This window comes from Apostichopus japonicus, chromosome 9, assembly GCF_037975245.1.
Source record: "Apostichopus japonicus isolate 1M-3 chromosome 9, ASM3797524v1, whole genome shotgun sequence".
NCBI lineage: Eukaryota > Metazoa > Echinodermata > Holothuroidea > Aspidochirotida > Stichopodidae > Apostichopus > Apostichopus japonicus.
Window position 1 is genome coordinate 24,811,714 of NC_092569.1, and position 26,954 is coordinate 24,838,667.

The following is a 26,954-nucleotide window of genomic DNA, read 5'->3' on the forward strand; positions in this document are numbered from 1 at the left end:
TCGACACCTTTGGTTGTCATTCATTGTACAGGTAATTGGGGGCGCTATGTACAAAACCTTTACACAGCTCTTTAAACTGCCGAGTCCATTTGGTATTGTGTAAAATTCCATCACTTGCAAAGAAAACTGCGAGAAAATGATTTCATATGAAAGTCGACAATATGTCCCTACTGGTGTTCGCTAGCTCGATAAATATTCAATTTTGATTTTGCTACAAGTATGACGTCACTTTCTTTATAAATTTTACAAGTTAGAAAAGCTAACACCACTAACGAACTGTAGTATGTAATCACTGCCTACGTAAAGTGTACTATAACAAACATGTTGGTTCTTTTCTTATACTGTTTATCAAACTTCATTTGATATATTAATATTATGGAAGGAGACATTTATAATTGTGTCAATGTAGTTTTTTGCTTCATGTGTCATTTAAATAGGAGGGGGTTAATGCATTCTGATTTTGGAAGAAGTAGGGTGACCGACTACTGAACGATTATCTGAAGGAGGATAAGTTAACCTTGAGGAGCTGTTGAAGTTGGGGGTGGGGGAAGGAACATGAAAATTAATACCTCATTTGAAGTTCCATGTGGCATGCACTGTCAAATAATTCCAACTGTAAAAGCCAAATAATTAATGCTTTCCGGTTACTATACCTCAAGTAAAACGGATGTTTTTCAATTTTAATATTCTGCAAATTCATCCGGACGAAAGAAGTGGACAGGTCCGAGGGGGGGGGGGTCCAAATTGTTACTAACCCTGTTAGACACTTTAAGTGGATGAAACTTCCAATAACTAAAAATAGAATGTCATGTTTGTTTTACCTGCAGAATTATGTGCGCTATTTCAACTGTGACAGGATCTGCTTTGGATTAAGAATAGCTAACAATTCAATTGAATATGGCACATAACCTTTGACCCGCCCCTCCCCCCCCCCTCCAGGTAACCGCCGGAATAAAGTATGGACTTGGTCGGATAAACTATACTTAAAGCGTAGTTTCAGGACATGAAGTGCTTCCATTAGTCTACAACTGTACATCTTGATTTCCTGGTAAACAGTGAAATACTTCATAAGCCGAGAGGGAGGTTGGCATGACAAGTTAGGTACATCTGGGTAAATGCGGGTAACACAGGGTCAAAGTATTACACCCAACACCCCCCCCCCTCCTCCCGAATACAGGTTCCTGCCCCCTTCTGTATTTTCCAGAAAAATATGGTCAGCCTATGCTTAGTTTATAGCTACTCATAACTTTTCAATTTACTCCTTAATTTCAAAACGGATTCTTTCTTTTTTATTACCAAAAAGTTTACTTTTGGCATGGTGATAAGAGATTTTCCATATCAAATATTAAGACTTCATCCACATAATGGTTAAATCCATCCAGTAAGGAAAACAAAGAATTTGAATATTGACTTCTCAAAACTTTCATGAGTCTGTATTTACTCAATCCACACATAGCAAAATAGCAACAGATACAAAAGAACATTTTCTCTTCTTCAGATTAATCCAATATAAAATACACTCTATCATTCAAGGTGAATAAAATAATATTTCTTCAAAACTATATAAAATATGTAGTACAGCCCCCTCCTGGGTAGCACACTCATGGATGGAATACACTTGGAATGTTATGAACTCAAAAACTGGGCTCCTCAAAATAAAATGCAAGGAGGGTTTGCTCTATTTCATTATACACTAAAAGCATGGTCATACTTAAAACACAAAGATCTATTGCAATATTTCAGCAAATTTGCTATTAAACTGGCCAAAATCTGGTTATAAAAAACTTGAAGGTTCAAGGAAAAACGATTTCACTTGAAAGTATTTATCCATATCTGTCAGTTTGTGGAAATTACCCAAGAAATATGAAATAAGGCACACGTGTATGTATGTATGTACATGGAAATATTAAACAATTACATTAAGTTTGTGGGACACAAAAGTTGAATGTGAACTTGCCAGTTAACAGCAGGCAAAGGGTAGTAACTATGTTGGCTAGAGGCCTTAGAGAGAGAGGTTACTTTTGTGTAAATATCATATGATTTATTCAATTTTCCATGTCATAACAGAATTTAAAACCCTCAGGAAAATTTTACTTCAAAGTTGTAACAATTACAGCTATTTCTTGCTAATTCACAGAGTTCAGTTTGAATGTGCCACTGAACATTTATCCTCTTACTCACCGACCAACCAATGTCCTCCTAACCCCCTCCCCTCAAGGAGCAACACTCACTGCTGACCTTCCACACTATCACAGCATATGTAAGAAGCCTAGCCTAATGTGCATATAAGAATCAAGGTTGAACATTGTCATTATTAAGGTAACTAGTTACCATATAATAACTTGAGAGAGTTTTTCAATCAAATGTTGCATTTTGCAGGTAAAGGTAAAATGAGGTAATTCTCTGGAGACAAGTCATGCAGGGTTAATTGAAACGTAACTAAGCTTCTTGCAAAACAACAAATTTGATTCTTGTACCCAAAACGATGACCTAAAGGAAAAATATTATCTTTTGAAAATACAGCAGGGCTGCTCAACAGGCGGTCCCACAGACAAAATCCAACATGCTTTGTATATTTGTATATTTATTTGTTTCATCACAATTTACAGTGTGACGGGAAGTCTCCTATAAAGCCTGTAAGGCTTAACAAAGTAGGAGACTCCCCAAAAAGAAAAAAAAGAAAGAAAAACTTAAGAATAGAAAAAGAAAAGTTAATAGTAGCATCTACAATGATGAAATAATCGAATTGACTCTACTTGAAATTAATAATGCTAATAAGCAATCCTAACAATCTTTATAATGATCTTAATCGCAAACACACACAAGAATAAATCCATCAATAGTGAGAAATAATTACAGTTTGGAGATTCCTTTTGAATACAGAGTAAGAAGGCTTATTCTTAACATTATCCTGGAGATTATTCCACGTTTTTATAGCACGAATACGAGGGTTAAAAGAACTTAAAGTACTTCGTTGGGATAAAACATGGGCGTTATTACAATGGTGTGTTTGATGGTTGTGGATTAGTCTATTACTATATATAAAATCTTTAAAAGCCTCGGGTAGCAATCCATTCCATGCTTTATATGCAAATGTTGCAAGCTGGACTCTTATAATATCATTTAGTTTTAATAAATTTAATCTTTTGTATAATGGGCTAGTATGATCACGCTTTAAACTGTAGAAAACTTCAACACATTCTAATAAAACTATGTTACACTGCACTCTCCTATCCATAAAAATGATCACTTTCCTTCACAAAAAAAAAAAAAATCTAGAAAACTAAATATAATATTTGATAGTCAATACTTTTGAAATCTTATTTTTAAGCCTTCCACACACTGCCCAACTGATAACTACTATACCCTATTCCACGCGACTGTCGTTACGTGGAAAATCGCGGACAGTCAGCAGTGTGTGTGTTTATGACTACGAGTCATCAAGAGTCTGCCACTTTAAACTCGCATCGGCTTCAGTCGGGAAAACAGAACACGTAGCGTTTTCCCCACCCGCAGTCCACCGTGTGCGGTGGGTGCTTCACATTTAAACCTGTACGGTTTTCTGACAAATCTAACCAATCACATAGTAATAAATTCACAGCTTCTTTACATTGACGGCAAACAGTCGTTGTGTGGGCTGATTGTTTCGGGCAGTGTGTGGGCAGGCTTTCAGAATTTCTAGGATACTCCGTTACATTGTATATATGTGTAAAAGTAAGTTGGCCTGCCGTTTCGATCCTAGCAGGATCTTCTTCAAAGGCTAAAAATGACACTTTTAAAAAAGTAACATTTTTAGCCTTTGAAGAAGATCCTGCTAGGATGGAAACGTCAGGCCAACTTACTTTTACACATTCTCTTACACAGGCTCTCTAGTGGATAAGCAGTTTGCTAACAGTGTTATATTGACGTTGTATATTTTGAATTAGATATGTCTATGTAAGAATGGAATGCCTGTCAAGATACATGACAGGAGATCAGCCGACCACATGACAGGAGATCAGCCGACCACATGACAGGAGATCAGCCGACCAGATTACAGGAGATCAGCCGACCACATGACAGGAGATCAGCCGACCAGATTACAGGAGATCAGCCGACCACATGACAGGAGATCAGCCGACCACGACACGGATTGGATACATCTTCTCCAAGAGTTCTTCGTTGGGCTCAATCTTGGATACGATGATCAACTTGAAGCCCGAGATGATGTGCTCATTAAATTGATTCTTCTTATATTCAGGACCATCTGATTCCTTCATAAGGCAGGAGTACCTGCAAAGTTGAGAAAATATGCAAGGTTAGGCCTAGTTGAAAGGGTATTAACTGAAGAGAATTTATGCATTTCCATGTCCAAGAGGGTTCATAAACCTTCACAAAAATGAACATTAATGTGAGCAGTGATGTGGACAGTTTGTTGTCGCCACTGAGAAGCTTATTTGCATATGAATGCACTGAGATACTCATTTGCATATGAATGCAGTAAAACCATGAGCCCACATTCAAATCCCTGATAGGCACAAATTTAAGAGTATAGAGAAAATAAATGGCATTTTCATTCATAAAAGCCAACATTTCTTTTTGTATATATATTTGTTCAAGTGAAAAAGCTTTTGCTATATTATGGATATTTGCAGACCTATGCAGATGTGCATAATTTGGATGTTATTAAATTATCATATGAAAAAATATTCATTAGGTTTCCCAACAAATTAGGATTTGGAACATAACTTCATCTACAGCTTGTGGACGATACCAAGTGTATACATGTGCACAAAACTTTCTCTTTGAACACTAATTTGATTGAAACAGGTGGTCCATCAAAGAAAAGGTACGTGCCCAGGAGAACTTCATTAACTGACTATCATTTGCACAATAACGTCTACATAATATTCATTTAATTCCAATGAACATAAATAAAAGACTAAAATCCTTCACTCACGGATAGCAGTACCAAAAAATATTTAGGCATTCTGTCATGTTCTATACAGCAACCTTAATAATTATGAACTCTTAGAAGTGCAAACATGTGATGTATAAAGGGGAAAAGTAAATGCTACACAATTTCAGGCAATTGTCCCATAAAATGCCTCCTTCAGAATTGTCTTGCCAATAAATATAGCAAGCTAATCATATAGGAGCTGGGGGATGAAGGGGGGGGGGAAGGGAGCTTTAAATGCATTTCTCACTTTTCTTCTTTTAATATTTCTTTGGTCAGAATTAAGTTCAAAAGCCCTTCATGAATTTCATCAAACCGTCTAATGGATGCATCGTACATGTCCACATTCATCATGTCAAGAACCAGTGGCTTGCCATATCTGAAATGAATACAAGAAGAATAAGACAAAGGAAGATAAAGAAGCACAAAATTGTCGTCTCCAGAAGCACTCTTGTGAAATGTTAAATGTTTAAAGGCATGTTGTTAACCTACTAAAGCTCTCCATTTTGCTCAATATAACGAAGTTGCTTTAAAGGGTGTGAAGACTTGCGCACAAAGAAACGTCTCATGCCGGTTATCTGACCTACTTTCGAATGAGGTGTAACAGAAGTGATAGACACCACCATCGATCCCAGAAAATACACACACAGCTTGCTACCGTCGGTAATTCGACACTAGTGTACAGTCAATACATACAGATACGGTCAATACCCACAACACAGTGTACATAGCAGCTATGGACACCTCAGGTCTAGAAAAAGATAACAAGGTATCACGTTTCATAACTGTCTGCATTTAGAAGCGACAAGAAGAAAACGTCACTTGCAAGCAACAGAAAGTTAACTATTTCAGAGCTCGGCACGCGGTTTGGGGCGAGTCTTCAATGCCTTTAATCATTAACTGTTTAAAGTTAAACACTGCCCACTGTGTGGAGGTAATGAAGAGTTTCTGACTATGCAGACTAGAAACAAGGGAAAAATACTTTTTAAAACCCTTTATTAGAATATTTACATGCTGAAATTTGGAACCGATATTGTTAACCTGTAAACAGGGAAGAATTTATCCAGTCATCGCATTGCTGCACAAAATAGGCAAATTGCCACACAAATGAAAATATGTATAAATATTGTAAATAAAGCATTTTATGCACACTTGAAGCAGACTATTTTCAGTATCTTATGAGAAATAAAAGTCATAAAACCGAACAATGCTATACCAAATGAGAACACTAAATTATTTATTGTGTAAATTGTTGGGAGTCAGAGACCTTGGATTACCCACCTAGACCCACATGACATTCAATTGTAAACCTACAGTATTCACTTTACGACTGATTCTCTGCCATCCCAGACAGTCTTTTATGTGACATCTGCTCATACACACAGAGTTATAGCTCAATTATAAGGACACCATAGCTTAACCTACACAGACACTAAACAATAGTTCTGTCACATGTCGCAAGTTAAATATTTCATCTTCAGCCACCTCCTGTTAAATTTGGAGGCAGAAATTATTGTATTCATCTTAAGATAATATTATATACTCCACACAAAATAATCAACCAGCTAGTTGTTCCGAGATGTTTCTCACATATCACCGAAAACTTTATCCACTCCAACCCTCTAACATTAGACACCTACAGAATAAACTGCTGCCCTCCCACCACTTCCTCAGATGAAAATATAGTCCCCAGAAAATCTTCAAGCTCCCTAAACACTAGATGACAGCCACTGTACAGTACACTACTGATTTTCACTTTTTGCATTTAATGGAAATTCAACATACTCAGCTGAGTGAGTGTATATATTGCTGTCACGGTAACATATTATAATACTGTACTTATCAGCACCTTATGGAGCCTAGTACTGCCAATCGGATCTTTTCTGGTTCCATTGAGCTCGGATGAAGTGCGTTGATGAGGTTGGTGTCTCGGTACTGTAAGAACATTGCAGCTCTCCCTGATGAGTCGATCAGTAATGGCCATCTATATCAAAACAAAGAGATCCAAACAAATGCAGGTAAAACTACAGTAGTCTAGTCTAAGCACTTTACAAAAACAAAGTGGCTATTCTTACGACTATTCGTAAGAATAATTTCCGAATACGCATGCGCAGTTGCTATTTTTATGACAGGCGTACTATTTTTACAACCAGGAGTAACAATAATTTATCGGTTAGGGTTAGTCTTAGGGTTAGGATTGGGATTTAGGGTTAAAGTTAGGGTTACCCCTACTACATGTGCAGTTGCTTTATTTACTTTACTGCGCTTGAATTCGCCTCTGTCGTAAGAATAGTTTATAATTAATTGTTACGACTAGTCGTAAGAATAGCCACGGCCTTACAAAAAAGGTTTGTATTTCTTAGTCCATAGTGGCCAGTTATAAGCATATTTAATCTCAGCTTTCAACTGTAGTTGCTGGTTGCCTTTCCAAACCATTCTTCACTTTATATCAGATTTATCCGAGTTACTTCAGCAATATTCTCTATAAAGTTTAAAGTTACATTAATAAAGGAACAATTAGTCTCAAAGTTCACAGCTTCAGAACCAAGTATAATAAATAAGTAAAGGAGGCTGGGATAGGTACTCCTCCTATACAAGAGTGTTAACTGGTCTATGCTAAAGCTTAGATATAATTATTTTGAAAAGCAGTATTATCTCACAAGGTTTTCTTCATTTGTTGTGACATGAATATTACAAAATAACAAAACAGTTATTGTTCAAACATTATTAAATGGTTCAAGTAACTAAAGGGGATATAAACCCTAGAGTTTTCTGCTTAGAGAGTACCGTTTTGCAGTACTCTCTTTTCCACAGGAGCAACGCTAATGCTTGAAAACATTTCTTTCAACCTTAAAAATCGATCTCATTGTCACTCATTGCATTCTCTATTTTGTTTGAATTCCGACAGCTTCCCGCTTGTTTCCTGACGTAAAAGAGCCACATATCCCATTTCAAAACACATACTTTTCCTATGTGCCGTTCACACTAACTAAGGCAATATCTAGTCAAATTTTTCTTCCGAAACACTTTCCGGGCTTGGGAATTTTTGAAAATAGAGAACATGGATGCATCTGGACCTGATTGCTTCCAAATCGAGCCTGTATAAGCAGTGGATGAACTGAGACAACAAGACCCAGAGCTTGGTAAAAAAAAATCGTTTCTGTGGCCGACACTGGCAGTTACTATATGATGCTAGTACTTCCAACACTAGTAACGGTGTTGCAACACTGCTACGGATACTTTTACGCCTTTTGTACGTTCTCTTTTCTCTGGACACCTTTTCCCATCAGGCATAACATAATATCATTTCCCTTCCCTGCTTCATCTACCCTCTCCTGTTTGCACAACCAAATGCTTGGTACTCCAGCATTTTGCACCAATTTCTGATCAATCTCCGAGAGCAAGTGTAAAGTTCATATGCAGTCAGGAGTACTGTTAACTTGTGATTTGGCTCGCTGACAACATTTTTGAAGGGCCCTCATTATATAATGGCCACCAGCACAGTAGGTTTGATAAAATTATTAGAAAATTTTTGGAAATTCGGGGAAAGGTATTTTTGACTAGTTATTTCACAGAGGGTGTAAGAATATTAGTCTCTACTAAGAGGTCACTGAAATACCCCAGGGTTTATTTCTCCTTTAAGCTGAAATGCTTTCATGATCTTGGAGCAAAAATAAAGGCCAGTGTCAAGTTAATGTTTGTACCTTCCATCGTTCTTGATTTTATCTCCAACGTCCCTCATAAGGACGTCATCCAACTCCTTGAAATTGCATTTCACACCAACCAGGTCCTCTTCCTCTGCTCCTGCCTTTTCCTGTTCCCTCTTCATCAGTTTGATCTCTGCGAGTTTCTCGCGAGATTTCTCTGCCTCTAATTTGATGAGTTCCAACTCTCTTTCTGCTTCATGGACAGCCTGACAAAATAAAATAAAAAGCAAAGCTTGCAAAGGGAATACAGCAACCCCATGCCATAGAAATATGGTAACCCTATAGGCTATATGTGACCCCATGCAGTTGTAATACAGTATGTTAACTTAGCCTATCTTTTTTCCCCAAATGAATGATACACTTAAGTAGTACTAGCATATATTCAAATTTTGGGGCCCATGAAAAAATGCACCATCTTTAACCTCAGTGGTAAATGAATGTTGCCAAAGACGTAGGCCTAAGCTAGCTCAATTCTTGTAGTTAGTACGTCGATCATGGTGCCAAGTCAATTTACAAACTCATCAATGGTTGAAACATACTGTGAATATAGGTTTGTTGATAACATAAATTATGATGGTAATAATGGTAAATTCTCAATTGTAAGGGCTTTAATGTTCTTGCTGATTTTGCTCAGTGGATTAGTTCCTTCACCGTACACCACCATACTACACAGCCTAGCCTAGGTCTAACTGATGGCCTAGGAAGTGTTGCTCATTAAATGCTAGAATACAATTTGAAGAAGCCTTTAATTGGCCTAGGCTACGGAAAGAAAAAAAAAAATCAATTTTTAAGTACAGTAACCCAGGCCTAAATTCAAATTTTAAGTTACTGTAGCCTAGGCCAAACGTTTGGGTACTAAAACAAGTTAGGTTATGGCCTAGCATAGTTTCAAGAAAATTCAATGAACTTACTCGTCTTAGTTAGGTCCAAGTACAGTATGCACAAAATAATGGTGTGCGTGAGCCTAGTCTTACAAAGGCCTAGGCCCATAGCCAAAGGTACAGTATACTATAGGTTATCCTAACCTTTAGTTAGCGTAAGACCTAACCTAATTGAGGCCTGGCCTACAGGCCAAAGGTAGGCTAGGCCCTGGGTTTAAAGAAATTCCTGCAGAACGTTAAGGAAAAACCTACACATAAACCCCACAGAAAACAATTCAATGTACATCAAAGAACAACAACGCAACTCAGAAAAATTATTAGCCTACTGTGTGTATTATGGGTACTTATTGCGTACTGCACGTACACTAAGTAAGGGTTTAGGCCAGAAGCAGATGACTTTAGTGACGGTTGCATGCTACCATGGTGATTGACGTTGAGTGTTTGATGAGTTACGTAATATCTATTAGTTTAGTAGAAAAAAGGATCAGGAGGGACACTCAAGTCCCCATCAACGACCATAAAGGAAATAAGAAGAAAACACTGAAGACACAAACACTCAGACCCGATTACAATGCTTAAAGTGCTTAAAAGGTTTTTGAAGTAACTTCCAGATAATTTCATCGCATCCCTAAATTGTCAGTACAAACTGAAGAAGGAAGCATTTCACTATCAGTACAGGAGTAAGGACTGTGCAGCTAAAAACCAAACATCAAACTGATTTTCACATCAGTACTCACATTGCTACAGGTAACAACCTCACTCACACAGTTTCCTTAAATGACCTTTATTTTAAACAGGCTAACTTGGTTAACCGTAGGCAATCTTCCCCAGATCCATTAAAATATCAACTGACATGGAACCAATTTTTAATGGAAATCAATGAAAAGACCTGGAAACAGATAATATGTACAAACAATAAAACTGAGGTGAAGTGAAACAGCGAAAAGAAACATAAGTTAAGGTGACCAAACATCCCTGAACCCCAGGTACAGTTACCGGATCTCATGTGCAGTCCCAGGATTAAAAGTTTCCTTGGAAATGTCCCCAGATTGTTTGTACTATCCCTGGAATATCCCTGAATTTGTAAAAAGGCCCTGAATAATTCCAAATTTACTTGTTTGGCCTTCTGTTCATAGACACAGCTAAAAACCCAAGCTGTAATGGTTTGTGCAGTTTCAATTATACAGCTCATTCATGACTCAGAGATAATCGTAACCCAGATCATTGGATATTTTCACCAGCTGGTAATTCACATGAAAGGTATCATGTTGTACTTTGTGATGAATGATAGGCTTCCACTTGCCTTTCTATTTCAAATTGGATCTTTATCATGGACTTAATACTAGTTTCTGAATGTGGTGTTCTAAACTTGAAATATATCCTTTAACATTAAAGTGATAGAACACCCAAAACAACGGCACCCTTGCCATCCTTTAATGTACAGTGCATATTTTAACAGTGACTCAGATGCCAGCATGTCCAGTGGGGGGGGGGGGAGGGCAGCATCAGTATCATATCCCTGGACTTCATGGCAAAACTATTGCCACCTTTACATACATCAACAACAAAAAAACAGAATTTAAATCTCATTTAGAGTCTTCAAGATCAGGCAAGTGTAAAGGCCTCAAAAGTTTTTATTTTTTTTACTAACTACATGAGTGGATTTTGTTGTTCACCAGGGAAGGAAAACAAAACAATATACTGGCAAATTTATACCAGTAGATATTAAAAACTTAAAGACTTGGATAATATTCAGCAGTCAGAGAATCAGCTTGATTCCTGAGCTAACATAAGCCCAATTAATTAAGAATTACTTCTTAGTATCAGCAAATATTATTGGGCTGGTCTTTATAGCATTTACAGTAAGTGATGCATGTGGTAGTTCAGGAAAATGCCAGTAAGACCTTGATTTAGTGGATAAAATTGTGAACTTCTAGGCCTGAAAGAGAGACCCCTCTTCGCTTGTCAAAAAACTTGACTGCTCCAAGGACTGATGTTTAAATGTTGATAGCTGGGTTGTTCCTTATTGCATAGGCAGCAACTGTTAATGTGTCTGAACAGGGCAGTCTCAACAGGCCTGAAGCCAGGAATTCTGAGTTCAGAGGGGTGAACCAACAATTTATGGAGTGGCACAATATTGGTGTCCAGTAGCTTGCCAAGCTTTTGTACACATGGTTGTGGTTCAATTGAGGGGCATCATAGTCTCCATGGGGCATTAGGGAGGACACATCATTACACCCCCCCCCCCCCCCCCCCTTTACTGAGTTCTGGCTGACCTACCATATACATTATTTTCAGATATATGTCCAAATATAAATTAATAATAAGTATAATAAGTAAAATAAATAATAAGTATTGACAGCAAACTTGTAGCCTTGTTCTTCCATTCACTTATGCATGCATGAAATTGTTTCGGGAATCCTGAACTAACAATATGTGAGCAATTTCGCAGGTAGTTACCACTTCAACATTATCTAGCCTGCCTAGCACACAGTACATGCTGTGACAAGCATTCTGCATGTTGTCATGTATTGCATGCTTTTCTGTGTCAACTTATCATGCCATCATTATTTCGTTTCATAACATTTTGCCATTTCACTGCATTTTTTCCTTACACAGCACTTTGTCATTTCGTTAGGAAATGTAGATATGAGGCACCAAACAAACACCAGCCGGTTTACAGGCCCGATACTGTTTTCTTCATTCATTTGTTGTTATTCCATTGCTTCTACATCCACGGCGGGTGAAACCAACTTCCTACTTGAAATCAACTTGGTATTGGTTTGTGACTGAGTACAGATGCTCCCTCCCAGATACAGCTACTGTATGACTCGCCAACCATGACTGTTGACCATTACATCAACCAGCATATCATACAGAGTAGCCTATATCTGTCACTTGGACCATGGCCTTATACTGGATTTTAGATAAAAATGTATTCATCCCCTCAAAATTATTAGAGCAAATGACTTAGTCCTAAGCTGAAACCTGTCAATGTCTTTTTTAGTTTGCTCTACATAGTCTGTGTAATTTGAATTAAATCACCTGATCAGCTACCGTATGCAGGCCTTTAATTTTATATCAGCCTGGAAGGCAGCTATTTTACAACACTGAGCAGCCACATGTGTATGTGGTAGATGCTTGTGACTGGCTCATTACTTACACTTCACGTCAGGTGGCTATCAAATTTACAGTTGTAGCCCACTTCATTTTAAAGTTTGGAATTCCATTTCAGATTAATAGTTGTAGTCCACTTCATTTTAAAGTATGGAATGCCATTTACCTTTAAAAAATTACAAAACCATGGGTTTCTCCTGGATGAAAAACCCACCTTACTTTGACTGCCCAGGGATCAAGCCCACAACCTGCTAGGTTTCATTGCTTGTAATACTACCTCCTTTATCCACTCAACCATAGAATGGTATGTAACCTGCACAGCCACTAGTCATCATGCACCCATTGCTTTGATTGGCTGACAGGTACACCACCCATATTATCATCTCTGCATACTGCGACAAAATTAGTTATAATGATAATGACCATGATAATAATAACCAGCAGTCATTTTAGAGAGCTTAACCAACCAGACATTTGGGAGAAACCTGCAAGGGCTTATGGATTACACGTGATGGATTACACTTCAGGTGGCTTCCAATTCAATTCATTTTAGCTCTAATTTGGAATCTTTTTCAATTTAGTAAGTCATTTCAGATGGGAAAACCGTAGATTGCTCTTGGATGAAGAACCCACGTTACTATGACCCAGTCAGGTATCAAAAAAGCTGTTAATCAACAAAATGACCTACGATTGATAGCATAATAAGTTGGTACAAAAGCATGCCATAGACGTGGCATAATGCTGTGAGACAACATATCACTGCGAAAGGACAAGATGATATGAAACAGCATAATGATTTACGATGGCAAACTGCTGTGGAATAGTAATGGCTTAGGATGGCATAATAAGTTGGCACAAACGGCATGCAATAGTCATGCGTTTTTTTCCACACATTACCTCTAATGTTATCTCTGTCTTGTATCAAGTCATCATGCATTTGTTATGCTGCTCTATTCTCTTGTTTAAGACACAAACGGCATGCAATAGTCATGCATTTGTTTCGCACATTACCTGTAATGTTATCTCTGTCTTGTATCCAGTCAACATGCATTTGTCATGCTCCTCTATTCTCTTGTTTAATTCCCCATACGCCTTCTGAAGCTGCTTCTGTCGTCCATTGTAATCCTTTTCAGCCTCCTTGAGTTGGTTTTCCAGTCTGGAAGAGAAAAAAAGAAAGAAAAATAAATTGTATAAAATCTGTGACAACTAGCCTACAGACAATATTTTGAGATCATTAATATACATAAGTAGGAAATACATAAGACTATGACCTTCCTTTAATTTTATGACTAGCACACTTCAAAAACAACAGATATTTAATGAAGTCTTAATTCATTCTACTGGTCGCATTACTTACACAAAGTTCAATGCTTTCTTTTGCTATTCATTAATGGCCTGAAATATCTGCCTAAGTAAATAAATAATATATGATAGAGAGAGAATACTTTGCCATCTCCTCCTCTCTTCTTCTCCGATCTTCCTCCAATCTTTGCTGCCTGGTCTCTTCTATAATTGTTAACATTGATTCTGTTGCTTCTATATCCCAGGATACAAGAACTTGCTTCACAGTGTCAACAGATGCCACCTGCTCTGGAGTAGCTCCGTCCGACGCGTAAAGTCTTGGATCAGCGCCGCTTTGCAAAAGCAATTGGACAGCCTCTAAATGACCAGCAAATGCAGCCCTGTGGAAGCATGAAGGAATTAACAGTAGCATTTCATTCACAGACTAGACAAATGCAGTTACTTGAAGGTAACATATATGGATGCCTACAGTCCCAATAGGATACAGTGTATACTTATATGCAATATACATTTACTGTACTTGAAAGTAACATGTATGGATGCTTACAGTTCAATAGCAGTTCATTCATGGAATATACTTACATCCAATATCCACTTACTTGAAAGTAATATGTATGGATGCTTACAGTCCAAATATGCTTGCATTCACACTAGTTTTGATACAATGTGCACTTACTGTACTTGAAAATAACATGCATGGATGCCTACAGTCCTGATAGCATTCCATTCACGGAATGTACTGTAGATCCAATATGCAGTTACTTGAAAGTAATATATATAAATGCTTACAGTCCAATAGCATTTTATTCACAGAATGTAAATAGACATCTACTTGAAAGTAAAACTGAAGGATGCCTACAGTCCCAATAGGACTCATTCCCAGAATATATCCAAATGGACACCTAACATACACAGTTAGTGTTTCTTTTATACGACAATCAAATCAGAGATTTAATACAGAAAAGTTTGTACAGAAGAGAACATTCATCCTTTGAGCTTAAACAGTGTTTTAGAAAACAACTTCCTAACTCAATTTGATTATCGATATTTCCACATGATACTGAAAAGTCTAAGCCATTTCTTTAGGAACCTTCAAATCGGTTCATAAATTTCCTGGCTATGCAACCAGATATATTTTCTCACAATGACGCTTTCCCTCCAGTTGCTTGACATTCACTTTATATGAAGTTACACCTGCTTATTGTTCTTGTAATAGGACATGGTTTCATTTAGATGGGAGTTCGTTACCCACGAATGTGAAACACATTTTTCTAACCTATGAGTTCCACACTGGAATATTCCTTGAATGACCATGTGAATACAGTCTACCACACACGGTATGACTATTCCTGACCCGACTCAACCATCCTTACTTTAATCTGTAACCGTTAAGACTGATAGTCCTACGACCAAATCCTGCACACTGACCAATTGATCAGTGCACACAATGACTGTTTGTTGTTAATGACCGGAGCTTGTTGAGGTCACATGCAAATTGATTAACCAGTGATTGGATATTTTTGTTGAAACACCAGTCGTGTTTCAGTAGTGAATCCCCGCACACTGTACGACGCCAGTGGGAAAACATTACATATTCAGTTTCTGAATGTGGCCAATGTGATTTACAACTGGCAATATCATGATCATTCGTAGTCTTAAACCCACGATCACTGTCGGACTGTCCACGTAACCAGAGTAGAGTTGCATCGAGTCACAATCAGTCACGTAGCGTGTGACTGGCTGAAGACTGAAGGTAAGTAACTTATGTACTCTCACCTGTACAATGGTGTTCTCTTAAACTGGCCCTGAGAGTTCACATCAGCTCCCCTTTCAAGGAGGAGTTGTAACGTTGTCGCGCTCCCACCACTGGCGGCTTCAGATAAGGGTGTATTACCGTTAGGATCCTCGCAGTTAATTATTGCTAATTGATGTTTGGCTCGCAAGACCATACCATTCTCTGTGTGGGGGATACCATCCTTTGTGTCCTGTGCATCCACCTTTTTGTGAATGAAACAACAATAGAAACTTTAGATTTATATAGTCCTTACATCACAATGGAGATGTCATTTGCCAAAAAACTGAAATTTTAGGACAACATTAACAGGAGTAAGGGCTTTCCAAGACTGTTGTTCTGTTTGATTTATCATTTGACAGACATGAGGGTGAAAGGTCAAATTTATATTGATAAGGGAGCCTGTATATAGGTCAATTCCATGATTCTGATATATTCTTTTGTCACGAATAATGAAATTGAAAACTCTACTCATAAAATCTCAAAGGAAAAAAAAGACAATTAATTTAATACTGTCCATTTACATTAAAGGATAACTTTACTAGTCATTCAAGACAAAAACAAGGTATAACATAATTGATAAGTAATCCTTCTTTCTGCTCGATCCCATTGTATTTACAGAATGTTTAGTTTCATAAAGCCCTGATATAAATTCATACATCACATACACTACGCTGAACTACCAAGGACTCAAATTTATTAGGAAATTGAAGTATTACTTTGGTACCAGAAGTCGACTATGCAAAAAAAAAGTGTAGACTAAGCAGATCAAGGTACAACAGCTTAAATCTGCATTTTTATAAACTTTAAGTTTTGAAATACTGTACATCTAGGAATACAACTTCCTTAATGCCAAGAGAATTCAACTTTAACACTAACATGGATCAAACTCTTTGGGGTAGAGGGATGGTATGGGAGTTTGGGATGGGGGGATAGGGGGGGTGGTGTGGTGACCAACATATGGTGAACACTCCATTTCTTTTATCGTAAACATGAAAAAATGTTTAGCATCATTCCTGTTAGAACCTCTGTGGAGTTTTTCCTTCTACATTTCAAAAACTTTGAAAGATTAAAGTGGCCTTCACAAACCTCTTTCAAAACAGCTCTGATTTCATCATCTTCACCATCAAATGCTGCTTCTAAAATTCTCTTCTGTCTCTTCAAGTTCTCCTTCTTTTTCCGTCTCTCCTCCTGTTCTTTTAGTCTTTCTTTTTCCAAGGCTTCTTGTTCCCTTTTGACGACAGCCAGGAAAGCCTGATGATAAAAATTCATACAGGTCAAATTTCTGGTTAATGTTTGCCAAATATACACTGCTAAATGTCATCTCTTCTCATTAATCATGACAGAAATGGAATGCTTTACAAAAACAAATGTTTTTTTACAAGTAAGAGACCTATAAGTTAGCTGTGGAGTGTTAGCTCAGTGGTTAACGCCGGTGCCTTTCAATCATAAGGTCCCAAGTTTGAGTCACTCCAAGATTAATGTATGTCGTCCAGTTACAGAGTTATTGACAATTGACAATTCATAATCATGGTCGTTAAATATGAAGCTAAGAGACTGACTTCGGTCAGCTTGCGGCTTTGATAAGCCAATGATGGCTTCTTCGCGAGTTCCTGCTTGCAGGAGGATCTAAAATATATACATACATACATACATATGTTCTACCATGTAGTAACGAAGTACGGAGAATTCAATACGGAGTGGAGGTTGCGCGTACGTGGGGACTCCCATCGCTGTCGGGTGACCCATGGAGGTAACCATGGTTGACCGCAGGGCCTTCAAGAAAACTGCTAAAATTTTGTCTCTTTGAACAATTGAATATTGTAATTTGTCTCATGTAACTGTCTTTTAGTGCCTTTGAACAACTGTTGTTGATATTGGCGCTGTATAATTGTGGAGTGTTAGCTCAGTGGTTAACGCCTGTGCCTTCCAATCGTAATGTCCCCGGATCAAGTCCCTCCAAGATTAATGTACGTCATCCAGCTACAGAGTTGTTGACAGTTGTCAGTTCATAATCACGGACGTTAAATATGAATGTCAGAGACTGACTTCGTTCAGCTTGAGGCTTTGATAAGCCAATGATGGCTTCTTCGCGAGTTCCTGCTTGCAGGAGGATCTAAAATACATACATACATACATACATACATACATACACGCACGCACACATACATACATACACCCATACATACATACATACATACATACATACATACATGTTCTACCATGTAGTAACTCAGTAGATCAGCTAAAATAGGTACATGGCCAGTAATGAATGACAGAGTATTGCAAACTATATTTTTGCACGCTTTTTGCATACTTTTACTGTAGTATGGTAAAGTCCATTTTAGCTAATGCATATTAATAAATAATTTGCATATATACAGCAATTTCAGTATACATGTCTTTACATACACTACCATCAATATTTATTTAGTAACTGTTCTGTTCATTAAGAATTAATCTTGAGTTTACTCTTCAAGATCTTTATCTAGGTCATCCAATGTTCCAAAAGAATTATAACAGTAAAAGTTCCATGGAAAAAGGACAGGGAAATTATAAACTAATTGGATAACAGCAAAGAAATGTCTGGCTAAACCAGATTTGAACCAGGGACCGTTGGGTTACAGGCCCTGCCTTCAAACAACTGAGCTATCCAGTCCTTAATTGGTGGCAATCCCTACAGCCACTCTATGCTGGAGATGTTTGCCGGTGATATACAAGTAAATGAACAACCAAATATTGAAGGCAAAAAGACAAAAGAAAGTCTAGCCCAAACAGGATTCAAATTTACCCCACAATTTTATAAGTTCTGTTTCATTAAATACAGCCATATACAGTAAGTTCTTTGTCTTTTCTCTGACTCTTTGCTTTACTAAGTGATATATTTTGCAAAGGTCTTATGTTATATGCCTTTGTTGTTCAGTGTATATAATTTCTTTGTACATGGGATGATGGGAATGAGCACAACATGCAACAGCACTTTCTTGGTTTCTTCTTTATTATTTTGTTACTTCATCCTTCTTTTCCCTGCACTTTATAATCAAAACTACACTTTGAAATGTTTCAAGAAGGTGATCAGGGTGGTATTGAAGAACTTAGCATGCATAGACTCCAATGTGTGACCTGATTAATTCACTTTAGTTTCGCCTTTGCTGCCGTGTTGGACAAATCGAAACGTCATAGTAATTACTGATTTTGCGATCCACAAATAGTCATTGCCGACTTTGCGATCCTCGGTCCCCCTATGAATTTTACAAGGTAGGTAAGAGTGACTCCATAGTTTTCCCTCTCGGAGGAACAAATTTAAATGATTGATATTCATGGGAAATTTTCTTGAACTGAATGCTAGCATCTTGACCATGTAAGGTAATTATATTATAACAATGTATAACAATGTTGAAATACCATACTGCATGATATTTAAATTGATTATTAATAAAGCACAAGTCCATTTTGTCATATGTAACTTAAGCTATGGTAATCACATGAACTACTTGGTGTCCATATTCTGGGTAGCAGTTTCTGAGTTTTTTTGGGGGTGTTTTGGCATAAACTAGTGATATTTTATACACACACAAAAAATATACCATACATACAGTACATAATTGCTAATATTTACAGGAAGTTTTCATTGTACAATTTTGCGATTTAATATTCCATGCAAAATATTCCCTGCCGCTTTAGTCTGAGGCATACCACACAATGTGCTGTGCAAGTTTCTTCCCATGTTGCTCATATTTGGCATCATTGACAAAATTTTCATTGCACCAAACCGTTTTAGTTAGTTAAATCATCTTAAAAAAACTTACCAAATATAATTCACAAATTTGAGGGTAAGTCAAATGGAGTTATAGTCAGTTGGGGTAAAAAAAAACAAGGGGGTAGTTGGGGTAAAAAAAAACAACCCCTTTTTATAGAAGGGGAATATTTAGCCAAAGTTCCAATTTATTTTGGGTGATAGTCCTATATGTCTAGTTTATTATTATATAATTTCTGGAACTCTATGTCACTTCGCTGCCAATCACCGCTTCATCGAATCAAGCGAATGCTAAACTAGCAAAATTTGAAGTTTGTACCACATATCCGAAACTTTCTCCTGCATACCCAGCTTATATGATGTGGAGATTATTCCAGCAGTTACAGCATAGCAGTTAGTGATATTACACTCCCCCATGGTAGAATTACTCCAACTTCATTCACGCTTCATGGGGGGGCCTTGTTTTTTTTTACCCCCAAAAAATGATGCGAATGGGGTAAAGAAAAACAAGTACTTTCCGGCTCCAATGTACTCCCTATTTTGCCCGAATGAATAAATTTTTCCATAATGTTGATTTTAGAGGTTACGCAAATAGTTTTCATGTCTGTCATGTGTCAAAAATGTTAAATAATTGGGCAGAAGTAACTGAAATTGGCTCAACTCTAATGTTTCTACTATATTACACCACATTTGTGTAGCATCATATACACACTGTACAGTATGAATATGGCTGAGCATGACATATGACACGAGCCATCCATAATTATGAATTAAGACAATTTCACAATTTTTTTCCTTTTTCATGTAAAGGTAGTAGCTCATACTTAGATGTAATTACATGCAAACATGATTTTAAGATACATTCATGAAGAAAATAGCTGTTTTCTAGCATTGTTTTTTTTTACCCCGGCATTGTTTTTTTTACCCCGAATTAAGCAAATTTTGGGGGTAAAAAAAAACAATATTTTTCGCAAAAAACGACACTTTCCATTAACAAAAAAGTTATTTTTGTTAGATTCTCTTTAAGAGAATCCCACTCCACACACTTGAACATTGGAACCAAAACAATACCTCTTACTCATCAATTTTTAGAGCAAACTTTAGGTAAATTGTTTTTTTTTACCCCACTTGACTATACCTCTCTTTCCAATTTTTCCATCATTTCTTCATAGTCTGCTTTTTCTTTTCTCATTCTCTTCAGCTTCCTCTGTCCCAGAAATCTTCTGATCCATTTTTGAATGACAACTGCAGCCAAATCCTCTTTCGTAGGTTCTTTTGGTTTCTTTATCTCAGCAGTTTTCTTGTTTGATTCATTGGTTTTCGCTCCTTTTCCCACAGCAGCCTTGCCAGTGATGTTAAGTGTCTTACTCTTCCCAGATTGTCCAGGCTTTCTGATGGGACCTGCAATTATGGACCATGATAGAGAGCATCTTTATGTTAGGTATGGAATATATATGATATGTTTTTTGGAATGACCATACAAATTGACCATACAAAATCTTATATTGTTTTTTAACAGTAGCTATAGCTGGGGGAGAACATATCAGCTGTCACCCTAATTAAATCAAATGATCAAGTTTTGGGTGCATATTATTATTAAACAAGAAAGGCTTCTTTATTTTACTTTTTTAATTTGAATTCATCTGTAAATTAGGTAAAAGGTTAACACACAGAGTATACTGAGAATATTCATGTTACATCATGTATATGTAAGTTTCATAATCTATCTATTTAGGCTTGTTATTTTGGCTATTTCTGATTATATATTTTTTAGTTTGCCACGGTAGTAGTACTAGGTCTAGTAGTAGTAGGATGGTGACTTCGAAGTTCGCCCACTTAAGACTTAAAACACCCCAAAACTAAATCTTCTGGTATAAATCACCAGAAAATATACTTCATATGGTGGGAGAATTGTGTTTTAGTACGATACACCGCCAAACTTTCTTTCCTGCAAACTGTTTTCACGTTGTTTTCCAAGAAAATTCTTCGTGATTGTGGAACTGGTATTTCTTGCTAGAGTATTGCGAATTTCGGCCACGCAACCTACAGTGTGGCGCTGGTAAAAATTGGTGGCGCTGTTGCTTTTTCAGTAATTATAACAGACTTCATAGATCTTTCGTCATTTTATTGACAAATATGTAAGTAATTTCTTGCACACGGGTCATTTTGGAGAGAAAATAACTGTAGCTTCGTAATTTTTCGTGAAATTGGCTGTTGCTATAGGTTGTCATGGTGAAATCGTGTGTTTCTTAAGGGTGGTCGATTTTCGCAGTATGGCGAACTTCGCAATACTGACTATACCATTTACCTTCTCATGTTAGGCCTGCATAACTTAGCCTTTCGACTGAGTGACAGCAGTGTGGCAAATGCTACTGTAGTTCTAGACCTACACAAGGCTACCAATGTGCAATAAGAAGTAGTCTACATATGGTAATTGATATATAATAAGTTTTGTTTACAGATGTAAAATTGTTCGGCCTACACCCAGTGACCCACTGTTGTACTTTCATGTTTCAGTAATGTACTTCAATGTACACTAAGCATTCAACAGATCCAGATGCACGAAACAAGTTCACTCAACTTGCCTTTCGTTACCCCGGGCCTAGGTTTAACGTTATTCGATGGTGATTTTGTGGTAGTTGTATGCTTTTTAAGTGGTTTCTTTGGAGGCATATTGCTAAATATTCTCAAATCGACGTTAATTTCTTCTTTACGCTATTTGGTACTTCCTTTCGTATTTCGTGAGCTGCTTCATCAGTTGCTGCGATACGACCAACCTGAAGCTATCACAGGATTCATCCCAGGATTCATCACAGGATTCATCCCAGGATTCATCACAGGATTCAGATTCATCACAGGATTCATCACAGGATTCATCACAGGATTCAGACTCATCCCAGGATTCAGATCTATACCAGGATTCATCACAGGATTCATCCCAGGATTCAGATTCATCCCAGGATTCATCACAGGATTCAGATTCATCCCAGGATTCATCACAGGATTCATCCCAGGATTCAGACTCATCCCAGGATTCAGATTCATCACAGGATTCATCCCAGGATTAAGATTTATGATTATCACCAGATTCATTCACCGGACTTATCCTGGCAGCGGGATGTACAGTACGTTGAAAAGTCGAAAAGAAAACGCATACAGTTGAGTGATTTGGACTTTCGTTGATAGACATTATTAATCATATCATTAAGTGCTGTTATATATCAGTATCACGCCATCTATTTTGGTAAAGTTGTTGTGACCTGCATGTGACCTGGATGAAAATAAACAGTTCAATATGGCCGCATGTGCTGTAAACACTTAGCATTTGTCTTCTTGTTATATCGCTAGGAATCAGGATAATCCTCCATTAATCCAGGGTATAACAAACTGGCGACGAACTAAGGAAGAACCTATAATATAACCCAGAATATTTCTGTATTGTAAACATGGCAGTTTACGGGAATATCGGGCCGTTTGACAACACAGTCGAAAGCTTCGAAGATTACGCAGATCGCTGCGATGCCTTTATAGTGGCAAACGGTATTGCCGAGGCGAGACAGGCTAATTTTTTTCTCGCTATGGTGGGCGCTGAGACTTTCAAGCTCTTGAAAACGGTATGTAGCCCAGACAAGCCGTGTACACAGACGTACGCGCATCTGAAAACCATCCTGAAAGGACATTTTTCACCGAAACCGATCGTGATCGCTGAACGTTTTAAATTTTGGGCTGCTTCACAGTCTGAAACCGAGTCAGTTGCATACTTTATTGTTCGCTTGAAGAACTTAGCAACCCATTGCGATTTCAACGCATTTCTACTGGAGGCACTGCGAGACAGACTGGTCTCGGGACTGCACACAAGATTTGTGAAAACTCAAACGCAGCTACTCTCAACCGCTGATCTGACGTTTGACAAAGCTAAAACCAAGTGTCTTGCAGACGAAATGGCTGGCATAGCAACAAGGGAACATATCGATGCTGGAAGTTCTGTGAGTACAAACAGATTGAATTGGTGGAGCCCTCAAGGTCAAGGACGAAGGGGTCAGGGGACTAATAGAAACAACGACAAGCACAATAGGCCTAATCAGCAACCCTGGCAAGCTAACAGTGCACAATCATGCTATCGCTGCGGGGGAAGCAACCACAAGCCCGATGATTGCAGGTTTCGTGAGGTAAACTGTCATTCGTGCGGGAAGAAGGGTCATATTCAAAGAGCTTGCCGATCTGGGGCTAAGGGACCTCAAAGCCAGAAAAGTTCGCAGAATCAGACAAGGACAGGGGGTCACCGCAACCACTCCGTCTCAACTAGCTATAGGCCTATGGAGGATGGTGAGCCTAACGTTAGTTCTAGTAATAAGGACACTAATGAACAGTATGTAGATAGTGTTAATACTGATGAAAGTGATTTACATTATGGTTTATATCATACATTATCAGGTGTAAAGACCAATAAGCCGTATTTGATTACGTTAGTGGTAGGGGACACTAATGTTCCAATAACCATGGAAATTGACACCGGTGCGGCTCGTTCCACCATTTCGGAGCATGTGTACAAGTCCAGTTTGGCCCATTACCCCATAAAGGATACCAATATAACCCTACGTGGCTATTCAGGTGAAAAGGTGCCTGTGATAGGGAGTATTGTAGTCACGGCAAAGTATGGAGGTACTAGTTGTAGGATGGATTTATTGGTTGTCAAGGGAAGCCGTCCATCCCTTTTCGGCAGAGACCACTTGAGTAAAATCAAACTGGACTGGGAGAATATTTTTGTGGTATCTGAGCCAAAACCAGCAAAGGTTGGAATCCAAAATTTGGGGAATCCTGTGTCACCAACCTTGGAAAATTTGTTGAGTCAAAATCAGAAAATATTCTCATCAAGTGAAATGGGTATTAAGGGATTCTCTGCTAGGTTGAGGGTGAAAGCAAAAAGTAGACCCAAATACCAAAAGAGTAGGCCAGTGCCTTACTCATTGTTGTCAAAGGTGGAAAATGAATATGAGAAACTTATCAAGAATGATATAGTTACCCAAGTCAACTATAGTGAATGGGCCTCACCAGTTGTGCATGTACAGAAGGGAAACGGTGAAATAAGGGTATGTGGAGACTACAAAGCTTTGAATGATTGTATTGAAGATGAGGGATACAAATTACCAAATACTAATGATTTATTTGCAAAACTGGCACAGGGAGGTACACACCCTAAGGTATTTTCAGTGCTTGATTTATCTGGTGCTTTCAATCAGCTGTTTCTTGATGACGAATCAGCTAGGCTCCTAGTAATGAATACACATAAGGGGTTACTGTCACCAAAACGTTTGTGTTATGGGGTGAAAACTGCACCAGCTATCTTCCAGGAAACGATGGACAAAATATTATCTGGATTAGACAATGTATTTTGTTACATAGATGATATCTTGATTGCAACTGAGAATGAGAATAGTCACCTTAAGGCCCTCGATGCAGTGTTTGCGAGGTTAAACATGCACAATGTTCGGCTGAATGGCACAAAATGTCAATTCATGAAATCAAAGATCAGGTATCTTGGTCATGAGCTCACCAGTGAAGGTGTGAGCCCTTTGCAGGACAAAATCGAGGCCATACAAAAGGCACCTCGACCAACCAATGTATCTGAATTGAAGTCCTTTCTGGGCATGGTGAACTATTATGGCAAATTTGTAAGGAATCTCTCTTCTCAGATGCAACCATTGTATGCCCTACTGCAACACAACATTAATTGGGTTTGGAGTGATGACTGTGAGCAAGCTTTTGTTAATGCAAAGAATGCTTTAGCTAGTAATCAGGTGCTCACCCATTTTGATCCAAATAAACCTCTAGTGTTGAGTGTGGATGCTAGTCCATGTGGACTTGGAGCTGTTTTGGGCCATCGATATCCAGATGGTTCAGATCGCCCCATAGCATATGCCTCTAGGACATTGAGTCAGACCGAGAAGAATTATGCCCAAATCGAAAAAGAGGCTCTTGCCATTATTTTTGGGATCAAGAAATTCCACTTGTATTTGTATGGCACTAATTTCACACTTATCACAGATCACCAACCGTTGACTAAGATCTTCGGACCAAAACATGGTATCCCGGCTTTGGCGGCAGCTCGGATGCAGAGATGGGCAGTGTTATTGTCCGCATATCAGTACAATATTGAGTACCGCTCTTCTGCAAAGAATGCAAATGCAGATTTGCTCAGCAGACTCCCAGTTGGGGAAGCCTCTAGTGGTGACCCAGAGGAGTATTTTGTTTTTGAGACAGTCCTAATGGAAACCCCTATTACTGCGACTGAAATTTCAAAACATACAGACAAGGACCCAGTTTTAGCCAAAGTTTTAGAGTTTACTCTATCTGGCTGGCCAAATCATTGTGTGGACCCTGCCATACAACCATACTTCACACGCAGAGATGAGCTATCCCTGGAGGATGGATGCCTTCTTTGGGGGCGTAGAGTAATTATTCCATCCAAATTGCATGAGCTTATCCTGAGTGAACTTCATGAATGTCATCCGGGCATGAGTCGGATGAAGGCACTTGCTAGGTGTTATGTGTGGTGGCCAGGTTTAGACAAGGATATTGAGGATAAAGTTAGGCTGTGCACGCAATGTATACAAGTGCAGAAGGCGCCTAACCCTGAACCATTGCTGTTATGGCCATGGGCCACACAGCCGTGGCAGCGGGTTCACATAGACTATGCAGAGGTCAAAGGTCAGAATTTCTTGCTAGTGGTGGATAGCCATTCAAAGTGGTTGGAGGTATTACCAATGAATACCACAACAAGTACTGCCACGATTAATGTTTTGAGAACACTTTTTGCACGTTATGGGTTACCCATTCAGCTAGTAAGTGATAATGGTCCTCAGTTTAGATCTGAGGAATTTCAGAACTTTCTGAAGTCCAATGGTGTGGACCATACTCTCACTCCTCCATACCATCCAGCTACGAATGGGCTTGCAGAACGCAATGTTCAAACTTTCAAGAATGCTTTTGCTAAGTCAAGTGGGGAGACATTGGGTCACAAGGTAGCTAATGTTTTATTTACTCTTAGAAATACCCCGAACACAACTACCGGGAAAACTCCATCAGAGTTATTTCTTAAGAGATCCCCTAGGACTAGGCTCTCTTTAGTGAAACCTAGCCTGCAGAGGAAGGTGGAAAAGAGACAGGATGCTGCAAAACAGCAAAGGGACCGCAGTTCATCAGTGCGGCAGTTCGACCTTTATCAACCAGTGAGGGTGCGAAATGTTAGAGGGGGGAAGGATCAATGGATTCCTGGTACCATAGTGAAAGTCAAGGGGCCTCGTACATATATTGTTAGGATCCCTGGCAACAATCGTAGGTTTGTACACTCAGATCATCTTATCCCTGACGATACTGGTGCAAATGCTATGGCTGGAAAACCAAACATCAACTCTCCTATGGATGATGATGTTGTGTCAGTTCCAGTTAATGTACCTCAGAC

The 26,954-nt window shown here is 38.3% G+C and overlaps 1 protein-coding gene across 1 annotated transcript; it reads right to left on the reverse strand.

Annotated features, from left to right (window-relative positions):
- Nucleotides 1–1,406: 1,406 nt before the first annotated feature.
- Nucleotides 1,407–22,285, reverse strand: LOC139973215 (IQ motif and ankyrin repeat domain-containing protein 1-like). Its single transcript, XM_071979742.1, has 10 exons — nt 22,078–22,285; nt 20,631–20,893; nt 16,825–16,989; nt 15,720–15,940; nt 14,087–14,323; nt 13,653–13,797; nt 8,641–8,849; nt 6,786–6,920; nt 5,187–5,315; nt 1,407–4,272 (listed from the first exon to the last, which is right to left on the reverse strand). Exons 1-10 carry the CDS (start codon nt 22,163–22,165, stop codon nt 4,113–4,115), a joined length of 1,752 nt encoding a protein of 583 aa, XP_071835843.1. The 5' UTR covers nt 22,166–22,285; the 3' UTR covers nt 1,407–4,112.
- Nucleotides 22,286–26,954: the final 4,669 nt, after the last annotated feature.

What these genes read in the sequence shown, in the direction of transcription:
- LOC139973215 (XM_071979742.1), bottom strand. Translation starts at nt 22,165, where the DNA reads ATGCCTCCAAAGAAACCACTTAAAAAGCATACAACTACCACAAAATCA. An exon ending in TAGGCCCGGGGTAACGAAAG is followed by an intron (nt 20,894 to 22,077) that starts GCAAGTTGAGTG and finishes CCATAATTGCAG; the next exon opens with GTCCCATCAGAAAGCCTGGA. An exon ending in AGAGAGGAGGAGATGGCAAA is followed by an intron (nt 13,798 to 14,086) that starts GTATTCTCTCTC and finishes TTTCTCTTCCAG; the next exon opens with ACTGGAAAACCAACTCAAGG.